The sequence below is a fragment of the Mytilus edulis genome, chromosome 5 (assembly GCF_963676685.1).
Source record: "Mytilus edulis chromosome 5, xbMytEdul2.2, whole genome shotgun sequence".
NCBI classification, from domain to species: domain Eukaryota; kingdom Metazoa; phylum Mollusca; class Bivalvia; order Mytilida; family Mytilidae; genus Mytilus; species Mytilus edulis.
In genome coordinates this window covers 58,037,352-58,057,502 of record NC_092348.1, presented here as the reverse complement: position 1 = coordinate 58,057,502, position 20,151 = coordinate 58,037,352, and the positions used below count along the sequence as shown (strand labels likewise).

Genomic DNA, 20,151 nt, shown 5'->3' with positions numbered 1-20,151 from the left:
AACTAAAAAATAATTGTGACTTTTTGTCCTGTGACAAGTCACTTTCTGTCCTACATTCTATTGCACTAAGTCAAGTAATTAATTTGAAAATAAATATATATATAATGTAATTTTATTCACAATATATACCCGGTATTTGGTTTTTAGCTTGATTCTGACCAATGCTTATATTCCAAATTTATATGATATGCCGCTATTATTGTTGTTATTACCAATAGGGTAAATCAATTGTATCTGATTTTATGCCCTTTAAATGGGCCCTTTAATTTGGGAAATAAAAATATTCTATTCTATTCTATTGAGGACATGACATCCCGGTCTCAGTGGCCCCCAACTAGCATTCTCCCTCCACACGTATCTGTCTTTTACAATATGTTTTATTCATTTCTACCGTATGCATACCATCAGAGACATATAGGTCTATGATAATGTATTCTATTTCTCTGATGATTAATTGAAAAAAACTTCCGGAGATGTGTCCGTTAATGTTTAAAAATTAGTGAGTCCTTACACGTCAACTATGGCGGAAGTGTCAGAAGACACAAGTTGGTAAATAACAAACTATAATATATTAGATAATTAGTAAATTGGTTCATAAACAATTATATGCCATATCACGAATCATAAAAAAAACATTCATGTTTCCCATTGATAGCACTAACTTGTAAAACCCTACAGGGTCAAGTCATATGCAGTCAGAACTGACTGCTAAAAATACATTGAACAGTAAAAGTGCTACTGTCTAGATAAACATGACGTCCTCTAGCCTATAAAGACTTGTTGTTTTTTTCGACTTTTTAATAATTGTCTCGCAAGATGGGATGGACGCATAAAATAAAAAGAGTATCAATGTGACATAATTGTGTGGAATATCAAATTTCTGCAGTTAGGTAGCAGGTCAATCTATATTTATTTTGAAGAAAAAAGTGTAACTAGTATTAATTCTCGTATTTATATGCAAACTGATGCATATAGTTAGAAAATCTAGTAATTTTAAAAGATCTGACACATACAAAATGTGCTAGGTAGCTGCAGTCCAAACAATAATTAAGGGAACATTTATAAGGTTTCATATATGGGGTCAAAAAACCCTGTTTTGATGCGTTAAACTTTCATTTAATGCGTACATTCTTATTTTAACGTGATAAGTGATTAAGGACGATAATATTAAAAATGTGCTGAAAATCTGTAAACTTTATCGCGTTAATTGACAAAGTAATGACACATGTAGCCAAATAAAGGCTAAGCATACGCACTAGAAAACAATGTGATCCTGAATTGGTTAAAAGCTTGAAATTTATACCACTTTTATTTTACTTGTTTAACTTTGAAAGTAGTGTGAAAAATCAATTATCGATCCCAATTAAACATGAAAAAAGGCTTCAAAGTATTTTAATATCTTGCATTTTAAAATGCAATTTATCTGTGCTTTAAAGACCTTTTTTCTTGTTACATGTATGATCATAACTAACAAAGTGTTTGACTGCTTTTTAGGATAATAGATTTAGAGACAGCTTTGGTAGATGAGTGTGACTACGGAACATTGAGAAATATTTGTAAAAATAGACCAGTGCCAGCACACCTCCGTGCAGAAGTTTGGCAGGTAAATTTTAACGCAAGATTGTCTCTTTGTCATCTTTTAGGGTTGATCAATATAAACATACATCAGACTCAGGGGAGGCAACTTTAACATAAGAGGGTGTAAAATATTATGCTTAAATGTTTGTAAGGATTTTCTTATCCCAGGCATAGATTACCTTAGCCATATTTGGCACAACTTTTTGGAATTTTGAATCCTCTATGCTCTTCAACTTTGTACTTGTTTGGGTTTATAAATATTTTTGATTTGAGCGTCACTGATGACGTCTGGCATACTAAATTATAATCCTGGTACCTTTGATAACTATTGTAAATTGCTTATATCATATGGGTACATATAGATACCCAATTTTGAAAGTGCCTCAAAAAAGACACAATGTTTGTTTTAACACAACAGCTTTAAAAAAGAGACTTCCTGAATTTAATAATGCATTATGCATGATTTTTTTTTACATTTCTTTGTCAGTAAAAAGAAAATATTTTAGCTGTGATATTTGCGGTATACACAAAAATATTTGTTTTTGAGTTACATGTAATTGGAGTATTAACTGATATATCAAATGGACGGAATAGTTTTTTTCTTGGAAAACAAACAATGATTTAAATAGGATATATTTTCTGGTGCGGTAATTTTAATACTTTTGGCAAAGAATGAATGTAAGTTTTGTATCAAGTTAGTAAACTTTTTCATTTATTTTATAGATATGTTTAGGTGTACATGGTAAAGGAGATTCTCTAGCAACATTTGATGGATTGTTTGATTTGAAAGAACAGGAACAGATACGACAGGATTGTAAATCACTTATAGGTATGGATATATATTATGGAAAGATGTTAAGGGGACAAAACTCTTCACTGCAACAGGGAAAAAATTGGTCAAAATAAACTGAAACATTATAAGAAAATAGTGATGGACAGGTACAAATGTCTTATATATTTTTACATGATGACCATAATCAGAGCTTCTGGAAGTTTGTCATCAGGCTTCATTTGAACAAGGGGGCCCTCAGTGTCCAAGTGGTCTAAGTAGTTCTACTACTGTAATCACTAGCCAGTCAACACTGAGGTTGTGAGTTCGAACCCTGCTCACATAGGTACACTCGACTCCAATCTTATTGACCAATAGTGTCAGTTTTCTTATAAAAGGTCATGATTTTCTCCAGGCACTTCGTCTTCCTCCACCAATAAAAACTGACATCCACAAAATAGCCCAAAAATGGCTTTTGAAAGTGGAGTTAAAACAACAACAATCAATCAATCATTTGAACAAGCACACTGTGATGTATTTTCACATTTAAAGCTTGTCAACTTCCTACTAAAATTGGAGAAAGTTACAAGGGAGTTTTATTATAAAAGTATCAGTGAAGGTATGCTTTGTTTATTTTCAGATAAATTTGGAAATGAAGATGAAGAAGATAAACTTACTCTAGTGAGTGACCTTGAAACCATTATAACCTTTTACAGCAAGTCCCGTAATGAAACTTACAAATCAGAATGTGATTGGCTAGGAGTAATTCAGCCTTTACTAGCATTGAAATTAAGCAGAGCAGAAATTTACAATTGTTTTTATGCCATTTTGAACAAATTTATTTCAAGGTGAGTAGATTTGTAAATATATCTAATCTATCTTATGAAATGCAAATACATGTAGTATAATCAGATTTTATTGTTTAATTTTTTTTAGTCATTTATGGTCTAACCAGTCTCAAACTTTCAAACCAAAACAAACGAGATGATAAATAAGGTTTTTTTATCTCACAAATTCAGGTATAACCCGATAAGTTTATAATTATAGTTTCTCTAATTCTTACATGATTTATCCCTTTCCTGACATGTTGATTATTTTTATTTAATCAACTTGTGGATTGTTTGATCTCAGTTCTTCATTGGTCAAAATTTGATTATGACGTCGAATTTTCTTGCTTTCCTCTGAATTTCCTCTGACAGCATGAAAAAAGGCGACCATGCCTGATGACGTCACATAGAAAGAACACATCTTTTTGCAGATCATTTGAAAAGAAGTATTGAATTTGTCTGCATATGGTTTAAAAATCATAAGAGAAACAGATTCAACCACCAAATCTTGTGTAATACAATATTTATCCATTCTCGACAGTTAAATTTAAAATATTTAAAAAGCTTGGCAAGCCTTGCGTTTTAAATGTCTCGAGTGGATAAATATCGTATCACACTCGATGTAGTGGTAGAATCTTTATTTACAGGTCCAGTGAGTTCAAAACATGTATCATTTCTTATTCTGGAAATTTGGTGAGTGGGAGTTGGGATATGGACTTCAGAGTTGAATGAATTTCAAGGATTGATGAATGTAAGGAAATAGAAATTTTAACCCATCAAACATTTTGTTGATTGATAAGCCCTTACCTTATGGATTGATTTTATGAAAAAAGAAGATGTGGTTTGATTGCTAATAAGACAACTCTCCATGATAGAGCAAACAACATAGAAATAAACCACTATAGGTCGTAGTTTGGCATTCAACATTGAACAAAACACACATGTGTTTTATTAGTCCGAGATTACTTTGACGTCCAACGGGTTCCACGGCCCCAGCTTCGGCTTGTCTGGCAAAACAGCTGTTGGACGTCAGAGTAATCTCGGACTAGCGTTTTATGTGATTTATGAATTTTTATGTGACCATCTTCTAAAATGTATTTAAAAAAAAGAAGTAAATGCTTGATTTAAAGTGGTTATTATACAGTTTAAATTTTCTAATGTATCATTTATTTTTATTTCAGAGATTGCGAAAAGAATGGAAAACCATTCCATTTATTTAGGTTACTGCTACAGTACCATGACCCAGAACTGTCTTCATTTCTGGACACAAAAAGAATTACTCCTGATACTTATGCTCTACCCTGGGTAAGAAATTGTGAATGTGTCCAAACAATCAATTAACAAATAATATTATTCCACTGTTTGGTAAATTTGACGTTACACTCTGTTTAAGAAACATTTCAATACTTAGTGATACTATTATTATTGTCGATATTGGTTTGAACTTATTTCCTATGTAAAATCAAAACAGAAAAAAGTGCATCAAATAAATATTTAATTTTGATGTATCGTTTACACCACTCATAGTGTGTGCTATTCACTTGTTGATTGGAACAATATTTGAAAAAAAAATGCAATGAGAGAATTTACTTTGACCTTTAAAGAAAAAAAATACTGCTGAATATGCAATCTCTATTCTATGTTTGCTGTCTTTGCTAAAGTATCACCTAAGAATTAAGGTGGTACCTAACACAACAGGGAGATAACTCTGTAAAGTCATCTAAACGTTTTAATTACATTGTGTTGTAAAAGGAATATTAAGCTTCTCAATGATCAAAATTGGTGTTTGTCAAACTGCTATATAACCAGTGTAATTTTTCTGATAAAATGGTTGGTTAAAATTTTTTGAAATTTTTGTCAAAGGGTTAAAGTAAATACTTTGTCAAAATTTTATGAAAATTAAACGAGCCAAATTAATTTTAGTCAAGGTGTTGGGTACCACCTTAAGAGATATAAATTGGTTTTATGATAGTAAATTTTGTTCTGATAAATAAAAAAGTAACTTTTTAAGAATAAGAGCTGGGATATATCTATTTTTTTTTCTCACTTTGCACACATCGTTATTATTTAAATAGATGGTAAATTCATTGAAGACAAGTTTAAAACAGGAAAAAAAGGATCCAGTCCAGATATTTTTGCTTACATTTAAAATAAACCCAGAAAAAAAATTAAATGTACATGTTTGATTTTCAGTTAAGAAGTTTATTTGCTTCCACCTGTACTTTACCTGTGATACAGAACATGTGGGATGTATATTTCCAACATGGAGATCCATTCCTGGCCTTCTTTATGGCACTGGTTATTCTGGTTAATGCAAGGTTAGTATTTAACACATATGTACTCATTTTATGGCTGATTTATGCTGTAAATTTTGAAATCAATGTAACAAAAGGCATTTGGACAACCATTGTTAAAACTAGAATTTAAAATTTTTACTAGTATTGTTCTTTTTCAATATGTATACAAATAGCATTAATTATTGTTCTTTTCTAAGAACCACACATTTTATATGGACAGTATATATATATTAAGTTTTTTTCCTTTTCAGAGACCAGCTTTTAGCTGGAGAACTTGATACTAAGCAAGCAATTATAGGTATTTATTGTGTAAATTAAAAAAATCACAAATGCTGTATAGGATAACAATTAATTTTACTCCACATTTTAAGAAATTCAGGATAAAAAACTCTGTGTTTCAAACTTGTTTTAAAATGATTTTATCTGAAAAATGAAAAGTTGAAGAAGAAATCCTGATTGAATCATAAAATTGGAAAGTTACAATAAAAAAAAAGAAGGCATGATTTCTGTATTAGATATCCCTCTCAGATCACCAAATTATGATGAATTATTTCAAAATGTAGGCTTTCTTTATTGTTTAGAAATAGTCTATACATAAATTGGTCATTTTGTAATGAAAAAGTATATTTAATAAATTTAATTTCTTCTTTAGAATATATTGTATCCTATCTGGTTTGGTCCATTGCAAATTTGAAAATGACATATTTATGTTAAATTATTTTTTTTCTCTCCAAAAACCCCCAACTATTTCTGCTGATTGCAAAATGTAAATATTTTTTTAAACTTTTTTTGTAGAAGTGTTAACCTCATTTCCCTCTGGACTAGAAGCAGAAGACATTGAAGATTTCTGTTCATTGTCACAGTACTATGCATCCAGAACGCCTCAGTCTTTCAGAAGAGTAAGTCTGATCACTGTAAATTCAGGAAGTAGTGAATGTGTGTAATTATAATTGTGAATCACTGTTAACTGGTAAAAATATGCTATATAAAGAATTGCAAACATTTTGTGAAGGAAAATAACAAATTCATTTATCTCACATATGCACAATATCAAAAGTAACTTAAAATGAAATTTTTGAGAATAGAAAAAAATGCTACCAACTAACAAAAAAATATCAAGTTATTAAGCATACGGCCTTATCCTTAACTATGACAGTGTATTATTTTGTAATTGTAGGATTACCAGGGTCCATTATTTGGTGCTAGTCTAGTCCCTGTTAAAGAAGAATTTGAAGTTAGTGTTACTCAGGCCCTTTGTTTACCTGTGTCTGTGGCAGAATTGTTACAGGCTTGTCAACCAGGAGCGGTGAGTGTTTTTATTCAAATTTCTTACACCTTTTATTACTACAGCCTCAGAAAATTCTGATTATGTCTAGGACAAAACTTATAAAAAGTATAAAAAAAGTCCCCCATTTCTAATTACATATGAAAATGCCATAAAGTAAATAGTTTATGTTCTAAATTTTATAAATCAGATTTTGCATACCTTCAAAAGATGAAAGACATTCTTCATCTCTTACTTCTCCTGAAATTTTGACAGGATTACAACTACACGTTCACAGAATCTAACATATATAGTGCCATTGTGCTCTTTTTGTTTTACATTTTGACCTAAATTATTTTTTTTGGATTTTCCTGTGGTAAATACTGACTTTGGATTATCAGTACAAATGAGAGAATGGGGTAGGAAGAATTGTTCAAAGTTTTCTTGTTAATCTTGTTTAAATTTGTAAATCTGTATATTACTTTTCTAGGGTGATGGAGTGAAATATTTTGTTGTGGATTGTCGACCAGCAGAACAATATAATAATGGCCATTTACCTACAGCATTCCACTTAGATGCTAATTTAGTATGTATAAACTTAAACACAATACATTTGTTGATTAACATAATATCATGCTTTATATTTGAAAACATTGGAGTATTGTAGAAATCTTTTGCATGAAATATTACAATGAATCCATTTATTTTCATAAGTTATTAATTTTTCATGGATATTTCATTTATTGCTTTTTACACAACTTTGTATACAAGCCTATAGAAAATGTGTACTTTTTTGAAATTTTGAATTATTGGTTCATTTTTTCCAACACAATCGGCAAAATTGGTATCCCAGGTATAAAATTGAATGCACAGAAAAAATACATTTTTTATTTATTTATCAGGCTTTGTGTTGTAGAACATTAGAGTATAATGGGTTTCTTTTGCAGGGGAAATAGAATATTCATAAAATAGTAGTTTTTCTACCACCTTTTAGGTTGTTGTAATGCATGCTTGTCATATTGAAGCCTTTATAGGTGTCTTAACATTATGGGTTTTGCCAAATAATGAAGGCCGCGAGGTGATGTTTCAATGTTAATAAACAATTCTAATATTTGTGTGTATGACATGTTTCTTGAACAATTTTTCATGAGGTGATTTTGAGATCTAAAGTTTTAGAAGCAGGACATATATCACTTGCGCATGCTTTAACAAAGTATCAAAAATCATGCCTGTCATGAAATACATATTTGTTTCTTGATGTTATACATTTGTACAGCTGCTAATTAATCACTGTTTTATTGAATTTTGCTGCTATGTGCCAACAAGGTTATGAATGATTGTTTTATCTTACAGATGTTACAAAATCCAATGGAGTTTAATACTGCTGTACAGGCATTGTTAGCTGCTCAACAACAAAGCATTAATGCTGGTAAGTTTGGGAAGATTATATATAAATTAAAACAACCGACTGTTGATTCATTTGTTTTTGGCTACAACTTTTCTTGGATTGTGTAAAATTTTTATTTCCATGTATATCTGATATGTTGATTTTAACAAAGATCTTCTTTTTTTTAAACTTCAATGATCAATGTTCATATAAATCAAATTTTAAAATATACCTCCAAATGATATGAATTGCCACGATTAGCAGTAGAAATAACCTGCCAACTTGTAGTTATAACTTATATACTGTAAATATAGAAATGTTTGCATGCATTATTGAAATTGTTGAACTATTGACAAAAGAGCAAAATTAATGATTGCTGTTTTGGAAATGCTGCACACAATAATGATATCAAAATTTATAAATTAAAATATCAGAAGTATAAACCTCCATAACATTACTGTATAATTTTTGCTGAATACTGTAAAGTCAGAAATTATTGCATGCACTTATTATTGCGATTTAGTTATTTTCAACTAAAATGCGATTTTAATTTTTGTGATATTGAGATAAAAAACCTGTTTAATTCATATGAAAAATTTCAAAATGCGAGTTTAAATTATTGCAATTATAACCCTGTTGCATTTTTCGCAATAAAAAAAACATGGCAATAATTTCTGAATTTACAGTATACTACTGTCTGATGCTTTAATATTTACGCTATTGTTAAATTTTATTTACAGGATCTATATCAGGAGGTGAACACTTATGTTTTATTGGTAGTGGCCGTGAAGAGGAGGACCAATATGTTTACATGGTCATAGCCAACTTTTTACAAAAACATTACCAGTTCATCAGCTTTGCCAAGGGAGGTTACTCAGGTATTACAAGTTTCAAGGATGTTTGTATATATTAAAAATGCTGGATATTTATTATGGGCAATGAAATGATGCTAAAAGTAGATCTCCATTTTATGCCATTGAAAGAAAGCATAAAGTCAACCAATTCAAATTGAAAGTTCAACTCTGTTTTTTGTTTAGGACCTTGACTTAGTGCATTTAATGTAATTGATAGTTTTACAAAAAAAATTCCTTTATGCACAGACTTATAATTATTCAGGTATAGTTACAGTTTGCTAGAATTTAAAAGATTAATGTCATAAACATATTCACTAAGGCTGTCACACTGTCTTGTAGAATCTTTGCTTAAAGAAAAATATATTTAGAATCTCAAAATATTGGCAAGGGGAATAACTCTACTATAAAGTATATAATAGACCAAAAGACAATTCCATTTTGTTATTGATAAGTTTGGTCTTAAAAATACATAAAGTAAGGTGATGTTTTGTTTATTTTTATGATAAACTTGCATAATAGAAGCATGTGCCTTATTTTTTGTGATCCTTTCACGCTTTTCACAGCGTTTTTATGCCCCATTTATGGGCTTTATGTTTTCTGGTCTGTGCGTCCGTCTGTTCGTTCGTTCGTCCGTTCGTCCCGCTCCAGGTTAAAGTTTTTGGTCGAGGTAGTTTTTGATGAAGTTGAAGTCCAATCAACTTGAAACTTAGGAAACATATTCTCTATGATATGATCTTTCTAATTTTAATGCCAAATTAGAAATTTTATCCCATTTTCACGGTCCACTGAACATAGAAAATGATAGTGCAAGTGGGGCATCTGTGTACTATGGACACATTCTTGTTTCATAAAGAGTTATTGCTAGAAAAATTAAAATTTCCTCTGACTCATTAATTTACTTGTTTGACATTTTATTTCAGCTGTTCATCAGTTAATGAAGGACAGATTGAGTGATGGATTAACAAACCATAATTCTAAACTTTGTATAATATGCAATCCTGAGGCAGCTTCTAGTGATTTAGAAAGTGGAGAAGATTTCCATCCATCATCTAAGGTATTTATTTTTGGAATGATTGGAACTTGTTCTAAATCTTTCCTTAGGCACTGGCCTCCCTAACAACACGACAGGTTAGCTACTATTACTGCATGTATTCACACTGAAATATAGTTCCCTATAGTTCTCATGTATGTGCACATAATACACATATAAACTGTGAAAAATGGGTATATTTTTGGAGCAGTTCATTCAAGAATGTATGTAATTAATGTGTGTTGATGTGCAGGCTTTTTTTTAAGCATTTTGATTAGGTAATTGAGTATTGATACAATACTAGTATGATTGACAACTGTCATTATCACCAAACAATCAGGGACAAGGTGGACCTTGAGTTACAATGCCCCACCTCCCAAACTGTCAATCAAATTAACCACATTTCTTATCAACATCAGTGTTACATAAATATACAGACCCAATATACATTTCAATACACAAATATTTGACCTCACAATTGAATACACAAATGTATATATTAGATGTTTGATATATAAGGATGATAGATTTATTTATTGCCTATTGCTTTTCATCTACATTACATAAAATGATTCTGTAAATTATATCTGAAAGATAAATGATTAATTAAGGATTAGCATGATCTTTAAAAAAAAATGAAATATAAATATAAATATGAATATATAAAAGGTATTCAAATTAGGCCTATAATTTACTTGATAAATTTCCAATAATCATCTGTAATAAATCAACAATTTAGGTTAGTTCACTTTTTTTTTTATCAGAAATTGGCTTGAAACAGTTTTAAAATTTTAAAACTTTTAATTAAAACAACCCATTTTTTATTAATTTATTCCCCATCAATCATTATATCTATTTTAGTCATTTGAATTTTTATAAGAAGTGAATATATATTTTTGCTATCAAGAAAAATCTGCATTTCAATAAAATAAGGTTTTAAATTTGTTTACTTTGAAAAAGTACATTTTCAATGCCCTGTGCTGAATAAATACTTTATAAATTGATCAAAAGGCAATCTTCAATGTCATATACCTATGTTTCAACTAACAAAATGCCCCAAAACAACACTTTTAGATTATTTTTGTTGACACTTTAAAGTTCTTAGCTGTTGGTCTAGAACTTATGTCTTACAAGGAATTGGTAACATTTACTAGAAGAATTTTTGGTTTGCATTTTTATTTTTTTTTTTAAACATGTTCAAAAAAGGCAACATTATTTGGATAAGATATAAACTGCAGTTTATATAAAATTGTGCAAATTAAGAGACCCATATTATTTAATTTGAGCTCATTTTATCTTCATACTGGAAAAGCACTTTTATTCCTGCTAGAACCCTGCTGTTTATGCAATTTTCAGCAATACTGTTTTATTAATGTTCTTTTGTCCCCACCATACTTTAATATGAAATTATTCAAACTACTCTTCCAATCTTTCCACAGGTGCTATCCAGCACTTTGGTTTTCAAATGTTGTGCAAGTCTTAACTATAGCATGTATGAAATAAAAATATTTAGGGTTCACATCAATGAGAAAAACAACCCCAAAACTCAAAATTTTCAAACATGGTCATCCAGAGGTCAACTTGTAGATTTCAACATAGGTGTTGGTCATCCAGAGTTCAACTTGTAGATTTCAACATAGGTGTGGGGACACATTTATCATCCTTTGATTTTAGTTGTTTACAAATGTAGTCCTTAGTGTGGACAGCTTATCACTTACAAATTTCTTTTCGACACCTTCAGATTCCTTTCTTTATTTTTTATGTATTAGATTGTTATAGGGGATGATATTAAATGTAAAAGTAGTGATTTGGTCCAATAAATTAGCATGTCTAAAGCTGTCAAACTGAATTATAGACACCCTTAACATAAAATTGTCAATACTGATTAAAGACATAATATACATGCTTGAAATACATGGAGCCAGCTGCTGAATCTCATTCTTAAAAATCAAAACTAAACATTGTTCTACATTCGATGCAAAGAAATCAGTACTGAGAATGGAGCAGTGTACAGAATTTTGTATACTATATGTGTATGTTTATATGATTTTTATATTCCAGAATAAGGATGATTCAGGGTCATTATTTGGAAAATTGTCTGGAGCTGTCAAGAGTAAATCAGCTGAAATGAAACAAAAATTGACTGATTATATCAAAAATGAAAACCAACAAGTTGAAAGGTATATTTGTATACTATACATTCATTTCTTTTCATTGGTACAAATTTCCCTGGATTGAATAAATTTGTATTTTGTTGAGCACTTATATTGATGTTAGCATTTAACCTCAAAATACAAGAAACTTATCTCCTGATTAAGAAAGAATCCATAGTACTGTGTAGTCATTATTTTTCTGTCCTGTTCAAGGATACATCTATAGTTTATTGAATATAAAAGATTAAAATCATATGAAACTTCCAATTAAAAAAAAATATGCATATGTTTTTTTATAACTAAATGGTTAGTTTTTATTATAAAACTTATGTACATATACTTTTTTATCCAGAAAATTCTATAATATGTCCACATTTAGAAGAAGTTTTCTTTATTCAATTGCTTGCTTCCAGCAAACAATTTGCTGACATGTTTTCCGTATGCAGCATGACCTTTCTCGTATAAATCAGGTGATCGCAATATGCAAGTGCAAATAGAAACCAAACGTAAACATTGCTCTGTCATCAAGATAAACTACATCTTATTGTACCTGTTATACACCTGCATACCTGAATATCCATGCTTCTTTGTTGACTGTTTACAAACGGGTGACAATTGTTAAACTTCAGCTTCAAACGACAACCTTTAATTAGCTGCCATATTTTCACAACAACACTGATTAATAACAACACATATTAATAATAAAATTGACTATTATATGAAATTTGTGCGAAAAAATGATAAAATCAGGCACAGAAGACTAAGTTTATGATATATGTATGCATTGGTTCAAGAATTGGATTAACATTATTTTTAACCAGTCACTCGTTTCATATGACTTTAAAATAGCATTTAAGATAAAGTTTGATAAAGACTATTCCATTTGAATAAAAATCCTGTTCAAGGAAGTCAGACAATATATGTTGAACAATTTAGAACGGGATGGATGACAATATTGTTGAAAATTGAATTGTATGTTGTTTCCACTTGGTGAAAGAGTTGTTCCCCTTTGAAAGCAGTTGACTACATAGTTTTGTAGATTACAGAAAATTGACACACCTGTACTTACAATACAATTATAAAGAAAAAAAATTCTTCAAAACCTACAGTTCTGTATAATACACCCCCATCTAAGATTGAAAAAAAAAAGAAAAAAAAGAAACCTGTGTATAATACATGTCCAAATAACAGTATAAGTTTAACTGAAGAAAAATTATATTTGACAGACATGTGAGTAATACTGATCGAGTGGGTAAAAGATACAGAAACATGGATAATGTATTCTCTATAGGGGATGATGAAGATGGTCAGTATACAGTATTCTATTTCTCTTTCATATTAAGGTGGATCCCTACAGATATAGCAATTTTTTTTTCACCATTGAATTTTTCTTAAAATTTGCATACATATACTATGCAATGGCCTCTATAAAAATTTGAGTTAAAAATAGTATGTCACCAGACTCGTTTCCATGGTAACGGTCACCAAAGTTGGTACATCATGGATATGCATAAATGCATATCTGATGTAGAAACTCTGGATTTTTTTTTCAAGCTTTTGAAAGTATTTTGAAAGGTTTGTTCTTCATTTATTACAAAATTATTTTTAAAAATGTAAATAAAACACAAATAATGGCAGTTTTATTCATATTCATTAATTTCGGCTCCAATTTCATTAACACTGCTGCACATAAAATATTTAGATTTTATTGATTTTTGAATAATCAGTGCAGTTTTGCTAACCCTATTTGTCTTGCACATTGAATAGTAATGAATTACTTGAATATAACAATTTTATACAAGACAAATATTTAATTTTACATAAATCATTGAATACTCAATGAAGGTCTGTAGACTAAATGATAAAACCTTCTTATGATTGTTACAAATGTGATCACTGATGCCTCTTTGTGACCATGTTAAAAAAAAAAGAAACAACAAACAAATGTTATAAATTTCATGTGTCTAACCACTTTTCCTGATATACCCTTATCAGGAATGCTCCAAAGTCGAAATATATTTGAAAGTCAAGAATGTATTAGAACCGAAACAGTTGAAGGGTTATATGATCAGAAAGACCTAAATTGATTTCATGTATAGCGAGTATGTGGTTCATTGCAGTCAATAAGGCTCTTTTAAATCTTAAGTTTTATGTTATAAGCTATTTCAGAAATGAAAGATAGGAAGTATTCAGTTACAGGATCAGAAAGAATTCAATATAACATGGAAAATCTTAGCTTAAGCAGCCATGAAATTCTTTGATTTTTATTCTCTTGATATTTGATTTTGACTTTGTGGGCTTCAAAATGTATTAAAAAACAAGTAAAAGGTTCAGAAAGATCGTTAGATAATTGAGTATATAAGGGAATATCAGAACAAAACAACAATAAATCTTTCCATTTTTTTCATTGTGAATTTTGATTTAAATGTAATGATAAACCAGTTCTTATCTTTGTTTAAGCAGATGAGTTACCCAATTCTTCTGATGAAGATTCTAAAGAGAAAGTCAGCTTGGATACGTGGTTAAAGAAACCAGATATAATATACTCTTGTAAATGTAATGCTGTAGGATCAAATGGATTTATGTTCCCAAGGTATGGATTTTATTTTTTTAAATCAATAACGGTACCAATTTTACTGCACAAGATTCACTTTTTTGACAATAAATGTCTCATCAGTGATGCTTGAGTTTAAACAAAAGGTGGACACAGTATTCAATCAGACTTAGAAAGAACACAACTAAATTGTATTTTGACCTATTGACTTTTTTACTGAAATTAAAACCGTTGAGATCAAATAGCTGGACTTGAGCAACCATAGATATTTACCAGCAGAGAGCTATCGCTGGTTCAACTATCCAATGTGATTGTTTGAATAGATTTTACATGGAGAATAACAATATACACATAGTTTTTAAAATAGATAGACAATGAAATATAAATTGTTCAGGAGGATATGGCAGATATATTTAAGACTATCACCTAATTATTGTCTGACAATGAATGAAAAATATTCTTGCAACAATATTCCATAGTATGTTAGAAATGAAAATGATTAAAAACATAACAGTTGCAAATAAGGTATATAATCAGTATATAGGCAAGAAAACAGTATTATTTGTATATGACAATGGTATGAATTATTTTGATTATTTTCAAACATTATATTAGTTATTTTTTTGTTTTTTCAGTTATATTCTAGTAACAGACAATCATATGTATATTTTACGTGAAATTCCAATTAGAAAAGGCATGGCACATATCCAGTCTCGAAGAGCATTAGGAAGTATTGTGAAAATAACATCTAAAAAACGTCATCCTGAGTTGATAACATTTAAATATGGTTCGTTAGAAGACGAATCCGTTGAAGTAACTGATATGGACAGATTCTTAATTCCAAATGCCGGAGAAGCTACAAAAAAGATCAAACAACAAATAGTTAAAGTTTTAGATGCTTTAGACAGATAGTTCATGTGATTAATTGTTCGTGAGGAAACCTTTACAGCCGATTTCATTGAGTGTGTAGGCAAAGATAATATCTTTGGCTAGCTTGCTTGCTAGCTGAACTGTGAAGTCATTATTAGGTTAGGTATACTACCCTCCTTTCAAAGAAGCCTAGTCCAAAAGACAGATGGATTGGTTATCTGGCGGACTAGTCTACTCTTAAAGGAGGGAAGTTTACCTGACCTATTAATAACTTTACAGTTCAGCTAACAAGCAAGCTTACCAAAGATTTAACCTTTGCCTACACACTCAATGAAATTGTCTATAATAATATAAATGCTGAATACTAAGAGAGATTATTACAGTGATTCATTTTTGATTGAGGATTGCAGTTGATTGAAAGTGTGAGCTTTGCCATGACACAAGCAGCTTGTTGCATATTTTAAGATGAATTGAAATTATTAAGCAATGAAAATTAAAGACTAAGGCTAATTTAGTCAGGTTAAATCTTGGTATGGCTTTCCTTGTTGGTTATTGGATTTTGTTTAGTTTATAAAACTTGATTTTAATTTTTGCGATATTGTGAAAAATCCTGTTTAATTCATCTGAAAAATTACAAAATGCAAGTTTAGATTATTGCAATTATAACCCTGTTCCTTTTTTCCCAATAATAAAAACAATAATTTCTGAATTTACAGTAAACAGTCAAAAATATGTATCAAATGAAACCAGTTTTACAGAATGCAACCTGGCTAAATAAGTCTTTGATTATTTTGATTGCATAAGTGTTGATGTGTTCAATAGATTGAATTTAAATTAGCAATAGTAAGGGCTTATTAATATTTGGTTAGCACCAGTTGTGCAATATTCATTCAATTGTCCCAAAAAGAAACAAATACCATAGAAAACTGTGTAGTGTATACATTTTTTCTCTCCAGAACTATATTGCCACATTGACTGTTTCTTTTTACAGTATAACAGACACCAAGATAAGAGAAATGCTATTTTCTCTGTGTTTGCAGACTTGTTGTCATATTGGTTCACAAAGTAAAAGGCACCCTATTTTCTTCTTTGTTTTCCAAATCAATTGACTATGATCATATGATAAAATCATTTATTTATATTTTGTGAAAATTGAAATAAGTTTGTATCATACAAATTTTGCAGAAACTCACAGTCATGCATGACTTGTAACTTTACAGAATACATTTATCATGTTTATTACCAAAAAAAAAGAAAACTTTTTGCAAAAATCAGTTGCCCACAAGACATAGATATGGACAATACTCAGCCTCCTATTATTATGAAGACACAAAATTTGATAAAATGTAAATTAATTTTACTTCCATTATTATTGCATTATGGAAATTGATGTTTAAATAAGCCCTTACATCATATATTCAGAGAGTGATATACGAGAATGACTGTTATAAATGTTTATGAGTTGAAGATGTGTGCAAAGCTTATGTATATTAGTTTGTGCAATTTGTGAAAATTTATTTATATTTATTGATTTCATTTAAAATGGTTATTACATTGTCAATTCTGAACAAAATTAAGATTTTGCTGCAGGTATTACAAGAATTGTTTAAAGTACTAAGTACTTATACAATATCAATGTTTAATATAATGAGACCTTTTTTAAAATGTTATAGCTTTTTATCAAAACATATATACTCAAAATATCATGTATTTTATACAAAACAATGGGTATTAAAGCATGAAGAAACTTGTTGTTCAAGTACAGAATGTGTGGTGTGATTTATAATAATACATATTTGATATGTACTATAAAATAATTTTGATCTATTATACCATCGCATCCTTATGATTTATGATATGTAAATAAATAAGATATTTTGATTTATTCAGTAAAATTTAATGTATGCAGAATATTTTGAATACTGAAGGATCCAACTCAATACATGAAAATCATTTGCAGTCAGTATTGCAGATTTGGATAGAAATTATTTTGAAAATTTTGGTAAAATCAATTAAATATTTATTATTATATAATTTAATTTTGGATGTAACGCATCTTCTGATTGGCTGACGTTATTTTGTTATGAGCCCATAGACATAATTTAGTCATGTGACCGTGACATCATCAACGTTTTTTTATGGTTTTCTACAGTTTAAAATGGAATTTAGAATTAAATTATAAGAAATGACTGTAATATTTTTTTTGTCTATTCGAAATAACATAAAAAATGTTGTGCACACTGTTAAATAACCTACTATGCGCGTTATTCAGTGTGCACCACATTTTTAATGTTATTTCTTCATAGACAGAAAAAGATTCCAGTCATTCCTTAAATGAAATAAATTATGTAGGGAACATTTAATATTTTAATATTATAAATTTGGCTTGTGTGTGAAAGATAGTATAATGAACGCAAATAATAAGTACTAATTATGATTTTGTTTTTGCTTTTAAAGTCGGATGATTTCTCTCTGCATGTTTTGTGTTTCATTATTTATACATGAATCATTATTAGCAAGAACCCAAAAATACATTTCATGATTTAATTACACTGAATCTTTCTTTACATCACATATTTTTCCAGAAAATAATTATAAATTTTATTGGTTGTAAATTGAGTAATATTTATTTATACATATGATCATTATTTATTATCCATGTGTATATTGGTTGAGCTGCTATGTAGGCTTTGTTATGAAATTTGTTTTTATGTTGGCAAGTACTGTATTAATACTTTGAAAGCAATATTGAAATGTTACAAGATCGTTCATTAAATATGCCACTGATTATGGTGAGCCCTTTTAAAGGTATTTCATTTGCTTTCAAAATTTGCTGCATGTTTGGTACAAGAATTATCTGAATATAAGCCCCTGGGGCATTGCATTTTTGATAAAGAAATGAGAGAAAAAAAAATCTGAAAACTTCTGGAATCAGTACTGGATGATAGTGTTTTAATAACCAGGACTGAAGCACTGAATTCAATTGTTAGGACTGTAGCCAGAAAATATATCACACATACAAAAGAACTTACAGACAATGAAATTTTCAATCTAAAAAATTTGTTATTTCATTTTGGTTCATAGAAAATTATAAATAACCAAATATATTTTCACCATTATTTTGAATGGAAGGTTATTGAGGGATGGGCATCTATTTTGACAGGAGCTTATACATAGTATCAGCATAAATCTAGAGATCGTATACATAAGCTTTTCACCTTAAAGAATAGGTATTATATACCCATTAAATAAATTGCATTACATGCTATATCTTATCTATAGTAAAATACTCTTTTAAAAAAGGCCATTCAAAGATAAAATGATTACCCACCTTAGTCAAGTCAAATCTTTCAACTTATGTTTTCATATGTCATATGAATTTATACTATGCAGGTTTTTTCAATGGAAATTGTAATTTCACAATGCATTCTTTAAAGTACGAAAAATCCATGATATTAAGGAAGTTCGCTTCTCAGTTTCAAAGTAATTAACTTTTCAAAACACTAATTTATATTGATAGGGGATTTATAAAGGAATCCAAAGAGCAAAAATAATATATAGGTCACCATGCTTGCTTTCGAGATATTAGCCATTGAAATTTTGGCGGAAAATATATTTTCTCTTGACTTTTTATAGCTTTATCATTGACAAGTTGAAGTTCACAAAAACTGTTAAAAAGTAATTAAAATTTTATAAGACTTTTACAAATGGCTTATTATTATACATGTAAAAGATTTACAAAAAGAAAAATGGGGGTCACCGAGCAAATTTTTTCAATGCATTCAAATGGATAAAACCAGAGGATTCCGAAAATCTGACAAAAAAATCCAAAACATGACAAGCCAGATTCCTTAAGAGGTTTGCACATTATTTTTCTTTTTGTATTCTTACTTTTATGTAGACAATTAGTTCCTTTGAATAAATTGATGTACTAAATCTTTTCAAACTACATTTCACTTTCAGTGAAGGAAAAGATAACATTAAAATATTAATTTACTCTTTTTATAAATTAAACTTTAAGATTTAAATATGAAATTTAAAAGTCAAATTATGGTAATAGTTTATTTTTGGTGATTAAAAAAAGTATTTTATACTGACTTTAAAGAATGCTTTTTGATAGCCAATGGGAATTCTTTAATTTTGTATGTCATACAATGACAGAAACATTTTTTGTGTGTAAATACTTAGCATGCTTAGTATTCAAATGAAAATTTCATGATTAAAAAATAAAAATAAAGTTGAATTGAGAAAAATTGAAATTTTGCTCATGCTTAAAACAAGAACGAGAACTTTTACAAATTATAAAGATTTATCTTTGAATGGCCTTGTGTTACACCATTGATAAATCATCATCTGTTATTTGATGCATAGCTTGATAGTTCACAGAAAATTGCAAGTACAGTTGTACTTTACTTATGTTGTTTATTGGTGGTTTTTAACGATCTTGACTGGTTAATGAGCCCCCACGCAGTTGGTATCATACAATTGAATATGATCAAAAGCTGTAATCTGAAACCATATTTTCCTATCACAATCTTTGTTTTAGAAATTATGTGTTAAAATATCTA

General features: G+C 29.4%; 1 protein-coding gene across 1 annotated transcript; it reads left to right on the top strand.

Annotated features, from left to right (window-relative positions):
* Positions 1 to 435: 435 nt before the first annotated feature.
* LOC139524046 (TBC1 domain family member 23-like) lies at positions 436 to 18,390 on the top strand. Its single transcript, XM_071318581.1, has 17 exons — positions 436 to 549; positions 1,495 to 1,603; positions 2,302 to 2,407; positions 2,988 to 3,195; positions 4,356 to 4,479; positions 5,368 to 5,492; positions 5,723 to 5,769; positions 6,267 to 6,370; positions 6,649 to 6,777; positions 7,226 to 7,321; positions 8,089 to 8,164; positions 8,863 to 9,000; positions 9,897 to 10,030; positions 12,068 to 12,186; positions 13,386 to 13,465; positions 14,623 to 14,752; positions 15,349 to 18,390. The coding sequence occupies exons 1-17, from the start codon at positions 521 to 523 to the stop codon at positions 15,623 to 15,625; spliced, it is 2,031 nt and encodes a 676-aa protein (XP_071174682.1). The 5' UTR covers positions 436 to 520; the 3' UTR covers positions 15,626 to 18,390.
* Positions 18,391 to 20,151: the final 1,761 nt, after the last annotated feature.